Source organism: Cebus imitator, unplaced genomic scaffold, assembly GCF_001604975.1.
Source record: "Cebus imitator isolate Cc_AM_T3 unplaced genomic scaffold, Cebus_imitator-1.0 Scaffold461, whole genome shotgun sequence".
Lineage (NCBI taxonomy): Eukaryota > Metazoa > Chordata > Mammalia > Primates > Cebidae > Cebus > Cebus imitator.
In genome coordinates, this window is record NW_016107776.1 from 903,029 (window position 1) to 911,754 (window position 8,726).

Below are 8,726 nucleotides of genomic sequence, written 5' to 3' on the forward strand. Positions count from 1 at the left end.
AGGGCAGGATCTCTGAAGACATCCTTATTGACGACAGTTTTGTCCAAGGGGATGTCCACAGAGTACCTTGTGGGCATCAGGTGATTGTAGTTATAAACTTTCACAAAAGACTTGATCTTTGACCTCTTGGCGATCTTCTTCTTGCCCATGGCAGCTGTCACTTTGCGGGGATAGCGGTCAATTCCAGCCACCAAAGCATGGCTGTAGGGGCGATCTGAGGTGCCATCATCAATGTTCTTCACAATGACGGCTTTGCGTCCAGAGTAGCATCCAGCCAGGACAAGCACCACCTTCCCAGGTTTCATGAACTTGCCCATTTCAGCAGCTCCCACTCGGGCCTACAGCAAAAAGGAAAGAAGAACACTTCCGCTAATCCGGAAATGGGATTTTCTTAAACATATGTTTTACTCTAAGAAGTGGCTGAAAAGCTATTTTCACTTTATGAGCAGAATCATATTTACACAGCTGGGAAGGACTTCTGGGGAGCATCTGGTCTTGACTACTGAGGCCAAATAGGACACCTGCTGCCACTGTGCTGATCTTGGGTCCTGTCAGTGACCAGGAAGAGGATGCTCTGTGTCTGGCTTGACCCCTCCCTTCCCCCAGAGGTTGCTAGCATGTTCTGTTCATCCGGGATGTTTTCCTGTGGACTGCAGAGGTATCTAGCACATGAACCAGAGATCTGGAATGAGCCCTGGGAACCAAAAATTTATGCAAAGCACATTTTATCATCCTGCCAAAATCAGCAACAACACCTAGAGGTGAGTGGGGGGTGAATAGTGTGCATATTATCAAATAGCACAAAGGGAGTGTTGCAAATATTGTAGGGTTGCCTGCCTTGTTCCTTGTTAGCAGGACCCCAAGCTTTTTTTTCAGGAGTCTGCCTTCTGCAGGCCAAGCTGTTGATAGCCCTAAGCTGTTGTGTGGGTGAGTGCCAAGGATTTGTTGAGGAACAGCCATGTGATGCCATTCTAGCCCTTGAGACTAGGAGGAGACGTCTGCTGGGACCTCCTAGAGAATTAGATAAGAGGAGATGCTTGAACGGCCCATCTCTTCTGCTGGACTTTACTAGGTCTGCGTGTAAAAGCTAGCTGTTGACCGTGAGGACAGGGCTGATACTGATGACAGGAGAGGAAGACAGAGGTACGTGTCTCTTTAAGTTGCTCAATTAATGTACCCTGAAACTAACCTATCTCAGGACTTGTTATATATAATAGAAGATTACCTTTGAAATTCTCTATGACTTGCAGCAGTACAATTTGCAGATGAAAACTGAGGCTGAGTGAGATGAGGTGACACCCCGCCACCAAGATTCCACTAGATGTGATGGAGATGTGTTGAGAGTCACACTTAGACTCCAGCCCAAGCCCAGGATTACTCTTTCTAATTTGCTAAGCACTGGTCTCTGTGCTGAGGATGGCCACTCTGTCCTGGAGAGCTTCAGGCCCATTTCCTCCTCAGAAGGACAGCTTTCAGAAACCACGTGGTACAGTATGGGACCAAGAGTCTTCTCCTGCCTGGAGCTTGTCCTATGACTGCCTCTGTAACCATTTTGAGTGCCTTGGGGCTTCTAACCTGGTAGGTGTCTTTTGAGGTGTACTTGGTGAGCTTTCTCTGGCATTTGGTTTTCAAGAGTTCTCTGGTTGTGGGGTATCGAGAATATTTTCAGAGAGGAGCAGAAGGGAGAGGTCTGTACCCCATCCTTGGACTTCGGATCTTCCCCATTGTCCTGATTGGTCCAACTAGGTCATGTACCCTCTCTTGCATCAATCATCATTGCCTACTGGCTTACATAAGGGGCAGGGTGGATATCTGAATAAAACAGGGGTTCTGTTAGACACCTCCCCTGGGGAACATACGCTTCTGGAAGACAGACTTTGTCTTTGCTCATGCCCTGTTCCCAGGGCCAGAAATGGCGTCTAGCACACACCATAGTAGTCATTCAGTAAATGCTGAAGGAGTACTGAGTGCTGGAAGGCGGTGGTGGAAAAGTGGCTGATGGATAGGCAGCTAACAGTGTCTGTTGCATTTGGCTGGTAGAGTTGATGTACTGCAAATAAACTTCTTGTTCAAATGGCTGGCTCTTTCTGGTGAATCTGCCAGCAATTCCAATGATGAGGGGAAGCACTCTGTCCAAGCCTTACCTAAGGAGTTCATTTATATGATTCTGTCTTCTGGAGGTTTCCATTTTGGGAAAGGAAGTGGATGAAACAGATAGAAAATGGTTTTAAAACACTCCTGGCAAAAAGAAAACCCATTTAAATTAACATATGTTGCTCCTAAAAGCACTATCTGCCTTGATGCATTAATGAACCTAGGATAGGCCAATTCCCTGGGAGGCTACCCTGGCAAAAGCCACTGTGGTGAAGACTAGACAGAAGGGACAGCAGACCTTATTTGAGGACCAGGGATAGACCTACGTTGGAGTGGACTCTAGGTCTGCTGCATCCTCTAACAGAAGGTCTTGCAAAGAAAAGACACTTGATAAATTCACTGCTGGTTTTTATTTATTATTTTTTTTTGAGACGGAGTCTTACTCTGACGCTAGGTGGGAGAACAGTGGTGCAATCCGCCTCCCGGGTTCAAGCAATTCTCCTGCCTCCTCCTGAGTAGCTGGGATATTACAGGTACGCACCACCACATCCAGCTAATTTTTTTATTTTTAGTAGAGATGGGGTTTCACCATGTTGGTCCGGCTGGTCTTTAACTCCCGTGGTCTGCCCGCCTCAGCCTCTGAAAGTGCTGGTATTACAGGAGTGAGCCACTGTACCCGGCCAATTCACTGCTGTTTTAAGAGCTGAAAGTAAGAGAGAGAGAGAGGGAGAGCTAGAGAGAGAGAGAGAGAGAGAGAGAGAGAGAGAGAGAGAGAGAAAATGTGTGTGTGTGTGTGTGTGTGTGTGTGTGTGTGTGTGTGTTTTCAGCTCTTAAAATACCAGTGAACCAAGCAACGTGCCAGACTCTTGAGCATCCTGTTATACATCCTGGCCAGTGAGACTGGGATGGGATCTGCTCGGGGTGTCCTGTGTATGTAGAAGAGAGGAGATGTGGGAGGGGAGCTTCCTCGGGAGGCACACAGCCAAATCACAAACAAGAGCCTGTGAATGGGGAAACAGCAGACTTAGAGATCAGGAATGCTGAGGCAGAGGTGGGGGATGGGCAGGTTTAAATGGGATGCTTTGGCAAAGCCTGAGTGAAAGGTAGCATTTGAGCAAAGACCTTGTTGCAGGAATCAGATTTTGAGCTGGAGATTTTTACATGCAGAATTATTGGGGAGGGCTCTTGGGATCCACACCAATAAAGGAGTGAGAGAAGCAGGACCATACAGAAGGAGAAGGCAAGCTGTGATGTAAGCACAGCGAAAGCCGCAGCCAGCCCTGTTAGGATCTCTGGAGCTGGGGAACCCCTTCAGTGTTGTCCCAGATTGGGGTGGAAGATCCAGGCCCTTTACTTCCGTGTCCACAGTCTGGATATAGGCTGTTTTGGGAAGGAGGCCTGACCCTGCCAAAGGAGTTCTTCCACTGAGGGTAGGTCCTACCTGCAGAAAGACTGCAGGGAGCTGTCAGGGCTGCCAACACTCCACAGATAGCTGTGGGAGTGTGCTTCAGTTCCTGGAGGCTAGGGACCTGCCATGATACCACAGCATCCACTACAGGCCTGATGGAATGGGGAAAGTGCCATCTGAGGGAAAACCATTCCAGGCAGAAAGAAGAGCCAGAACTTGCCTGGAGGGTTTGAGCAGTAGCAGGGCTGTCATTGTGATTGGAGCAAGGCAAGGGCCCTGAGAGTGGTGGTCAGAGGGTGAATAACAGACTGATTGGGAGAGTCTAGTAGGCTGCTAAAAGGCCTTGATTCTCACTGCAAGGGGAGCAGAGGACTACTGTGGTCTGACGTGGCTTTTAGAGGTCTTTCTGACTGCTGCCTGGAGACTAGATTGGTTGTGGGGGTTCAGGAGGAGGGAGAAGCCACACCAGTTGTAACGCTAGCTACTGGTAGTAATCCAAGCAAGAGAGATGGTCTGGATAAGGATGGTGATGGCTGTGATGGCAAGAAATGGTTGGAGCTAGTGGGGAAACTGTGTGTATGTGTGTTCATGTAATACATGTATATATTTGTTAATATGTATATGTGTGTATTATATACATAATACACATTATTTTTAGGTATAATTTACGTAATAAAAGTCCAGACCTTAAATGTATAATGTGTTGAATTTTGACAAATTAATGTACTTTGTAACCTGTTACCTGATAAAGATAAGGAACATTTGCATCTCCCCAGAAAGTTTGGGTTATGGATATGTTGGGAAGGTAGGGTCAACAGGGTCAAATATGGGGTATGAGATAAGAGAGAACAGGCTGGGCACGATGGCTCACACCTGTAATCCCAGCACTTTGGTAGGCCAAGGCAGGCAGATCACTTGAGGTCAGGAGGTTGAGACCAGCCTGGCCAACATGGCAAAACCCTGTCTCTACTAAAAATACAAAAATTAGCCGGGTGTGGTGGTGGCGTGTGCCTGTAGTCCCAGCTTCTCAGGAGGCTGAGGCAGGAGAATTGCTTGAACCTGGGAGGGGGAGGTTGCAGTGAGCTGAGGTCGAGTCACTTCACTCCAGCCTGGCTGACAGAGCGAGACTCCATCATACACATACACACACACACACACACACACACACACACACACACACGCACAAAAGATATAAGAGAGAACAGAAAGATGAATTCCAGTGTCAGGGCAGAGTTGCTGTCTAATGAGATCAGTAAGACTGTGAAAGTCCTTAGGAAAAATTTAAAACCACACAAAGTAAAACACATTATTAAAACTTTTAATGTGGTTTTTCAGACCATTTGGGAAAAAAAAAACAACTGAGTGACTATGATTTTAGACAACACATTATACAAGTGTCTGAATTTTTTTTTTTTTTCAGTTTCTTAGATTTTAAGTGTCTGAATTTTTTTAAGACTTTAGCCAAATCCCCCTCAGTCACCAAAGCAAATCCAATATTTTTGTTGTGTAGCCTCCCTTACAGACCTTGCATTGTACAGATAACTGGAATAGCTAAAATGTTGCTGTGCAATTTTTTTTTTTTTTTTTTTTTTTGAGACAGAGTTTTGCTCTTGTTGCCCAGGCTGGAGCACAATGGTGCAACCTCGGCTTACTGCAATCTCTCTGCCTCTGGAGTTCAAGCGATTCTCCTGCCTCAGCCTTCTGAGTAGCTGGGATTACAGGCATGTGCTCCACACCCAGCTAGTTTTTTGTGTTTTTAGTAAAGATGGGGTTTCACAGTGTTGGCCAGGCTGGTCTTGAACTCCTGACCTCAGGTGATCCATCTGCCTCTGCCTCCCAAAGTGCTGGAATTACAGGCATGAGCTACCATGCTCGGCCTGCTTTTAAGTAGAGTTGTTAAGGTAGGCCTCAATGAGAGGGTGACATTGAGCAAAGACTTGAAGGAGGCAAGGAATAGCAGTGCAACGCCCAAGATAAAATTGCACCTGGTACAGTCCAAGAAAAGAGTAAGACCAGTGATTGTGGGGGTTAGTAGGAGATTAGGTCAGAAAAGTCATGGGGGTGGGGTGGCCACTATGCAGGAATTGTAGGTTTCTTTTCTCAAGGTCTGGCCTTAACCGTGTTGGGCCAGACAGTGGGTAGAGCAGGTTTGGTGGAAAGATCAGACCATTATAGAGATCATAGTGAGGTGTCTGCCATGAGCTTTCTCCAGCCATTCAACAGCAACAAGTATTTATTGTCAGCCATAGGAGTTACTTGTATATAGGTCACATTAGTATGTTTGGCTGATGAGTTTCTCCAGAGGGTTAGTTGGTTATAGAGTATACATATTGTAACCTGAACATGAAAAGAATCAATTTTATTATGACCTAACCTCTGGTGTTTGGATACAGCTAGTGCTCGACTTACGACCACGATTGGTTCCGACAGACCAGTCGTAACACGATTTGGTCGTTGAGTAGGCTATATGCACGCGGAGATGGTAGTGCTGCCGGAAGCTGGTCCGCACTGTCGTACGCCCAGCTGGGCAACGTTTGTGCTGCCAGACGCAGAGCAGTCGTGGCTAGCGATTGTGGTCATAAAGTCGAATGGTCATAAGTTGCGTAGGTCGTAAGTCGATTAATACCTGTATGTATTTCTGCTGCCTTATATATTAGTATACACACGTATATATTGTTTTTTAAAAATAGGCCGTGTGTGTTTGTGTGTGTGTTTCTTATTGAGATGATTATAGATACATACCCAATTGTATGAAATACTGAGAAGGCCCTTGTGCCCTTTGCCCAGTTTCTCCCAATGGTAACATTTTGCAAAACTATAGTTGACATTGACATATGCTACCTATTATATTCATGTTTCCCCAGTTTTATTTGTACTTGTTTGTGCATGGGTATGTTTTGTTCTATACAATTTTGTCACCTGTGCATTTTCATGTGTCTGCCACTGCAATGAAGATGCTGAACAGTTCCAACAATTTTTATAATTACACCCACCTCCCTCCTACACTCCCCTACTTTATTTTTATTTTTGGTTTTGTTTATTTTTCATTAGCATTTTTTAAATTGTGATCAAATATACACAATATAAAATTTACTATCTTAATCGTTTTTAACTATGTAATTCCGTAGTGTCACAATTCACAATATTGTGCAACCAATCTATGGAACTTTTTCATCTTGCTAAACTCTATACCAGTTAAGCAACAACTCCCTATTTTCCCCTCAATTCAGACCCTGCCAACCACCATTCTGCTATGTGTTTCTATGAATTTGACTATTCATAGATAGCTCATCTAAGTGGAATCATACAATATTTGTCTTTTTTTGACTGGCTTATTTCACTTACCGTAACGTCTTTGAGGTTCATCGACATTGTAGTGTGCATCAGAATTACTTTCCTTTTTAAGGCTAAATAATATTCCATTGTATGGATATATCACATTTTATTCATTCATTTATTGGTCAACGGACACTTGGATGCTTCCACCTCTTAGCTGTAGTGAATAATGCTGCTATGAACATGGGTATACAAATAGCTCTTCAAGACCTTTCTTTCTTTTCTTTTTTTTTTTTGAGACAGAGTCTCACTTTGTTGCCCAGGCTGGAGTGCAATGGCACAATCTCAGCTTACTGCAACCCCTGCCTCCTAGGTTCAAGCAATTCTCCTGCCTCAGCCTCCCAAGTAGCTAGGTGCCCACCACTGCACCTGGCTAATTTTTGTATTTTTAGTAGAGACAGGGTTTCTCCATGTTGGCCAAGCTGGTTTTGAACTCCTGACCTCAGGTGATCCGCCCACCTCAGCCTCCCAAAGTGCCAAGATTACAGGCGTGAGTCACTGAGCACAGCCCAAAACTCTTCTTTCTTTTGGTTATATACCCAGAATTAGACTTGCCAGATCATATGGTAATTATATTTTTAACAAGGGTTACAATTTCTATACACCCTCACCAACACTTTTTATTTTCTGAGGTTTTTGTTAGTGGCCTTCTTTTTCTTTCTTTCTTTTTTTTTTTTTGAGACAGAGTCTTGCTCTGTTGCCAGGCTGGAGTGGTACAATATGAGCTCACTGCAACCTCCGCAACCTGGGTTCAATTGATTCTCCTGCCTCAGCCTCCCAAGTAGCTGGGACTATAGACACACTACCACACCCAGCTAATTTTCATATTTTAGTAGAGACAGGGTTTTACCATGTTGGCCAGGATGGTCTTGATCTCTTGACCTCATGGTCTACCCGCCTCGGCCTCCCAAAATGCTAGAATTATGGGGTGAGCCACTGCATCTGGCCGTTAGTAGCCATCTTAATGGATGTCAAGTGATATCTAATTGTGGTTTTAACCTGCATTTCTCTACTGATGAGTGATGTTGACATCTTTTCATGTGCTTATTGGCCACTTGTATATCTTTTCTTTTTTATTTTTATTTTTTGAGATGGAGTCTCTCACTGTCATCCTGGTTGGAGTGCAATGGCGCGATCTTGGCCCACTGCAACCTCTGACCCCTGGGTTCAAGCGATTCTCCTGCCTCAACCTCCTAAGTAGCTGGGATTACAGGCACCCACCACCATGCTTAGCTAATTTTTGTATTTTTAGAAGAGACAGGGTTTCATCATGTTGGCCAGGCTGGTCTTGTATTCCTGATCTCAGGTGATCCACTCGCCTCAGCCTCCCAAAGTGCTGGGATTACAGATGTGAATCATTGCACCTGGCCTTATTTGTATATCTTCTTTGGAGAAATGTCTGTTCAAGTTATTTCCCCCATTTTGAGTCAGGTTGTTGAGAAGTTTTATTGTTGAGTTTTAGGATTTCTCTATATATTCTGGACATTAATCCCGTATCAGTTGTGTAATTTGCAAATATTTCTTCCATTCTATGGGTTGCCTTTTTAGTCTTTTGATATTTTTCCTTGATGCACAAAAGTTTTTAATTTTGATAAAGTTCAGTTTATTCTTTTGTTGCCTTTGCCTTTGGTCTCATATCTTAAGAAATTATTGCCAAATCCATGGTCAGGTGCAGTGGCGCACACCTGTAATCTTAGCACTTTGGGAGGTCAAAGCAGCAGATTGCCTGAGCGCAGGAGTTTGAAAGCAGCCTGGGCAACGTGGTGAAACTCCATTTCTACAAAAAATACAAAAGTTAGCCAGGCGTGTTGGTGCACACCTATAGTCCCAGCGACTCAGGGGACTAAGGTGGGAGGATTGCTTGAGACTGGGAGGTCAAGGTTGCAGT

General features: G+C 44.8%; 2 protein-coding genes across 3 annotated transcripts in view; one reads left to right on the plus strand and one right to left on the minus strand.

Annotated features, from left to right (window-relative positions):
* The window catches only part of LOC108291600 (60S ribosomal protein L27-like), a 6,147-nt gene extending 5,773 nt beyond the window's left edge, over positions 1-374 (minus strand). Inside the window, exon 1 of the mRNA XM_037732641.1 lies at positions 6-374. Within this exon, the coding sequence (XP_037588569.1) occupies positions 6-317 (312 nt within the window). The 5' untranslated portion in view covers positions 318-374. The remainder of the gene's footprint in view (positions 1-5) is intronic.
* The window catches only part of LOC108291639 (protein HIRA), a 106,383-nt gene that overhangs the window by 6,219 nt on the left and 91,438 nt on the right, over positions 1-8,726 (plus strand). The gene's annotated exons all lie outside the window — the stretch shown is intronic.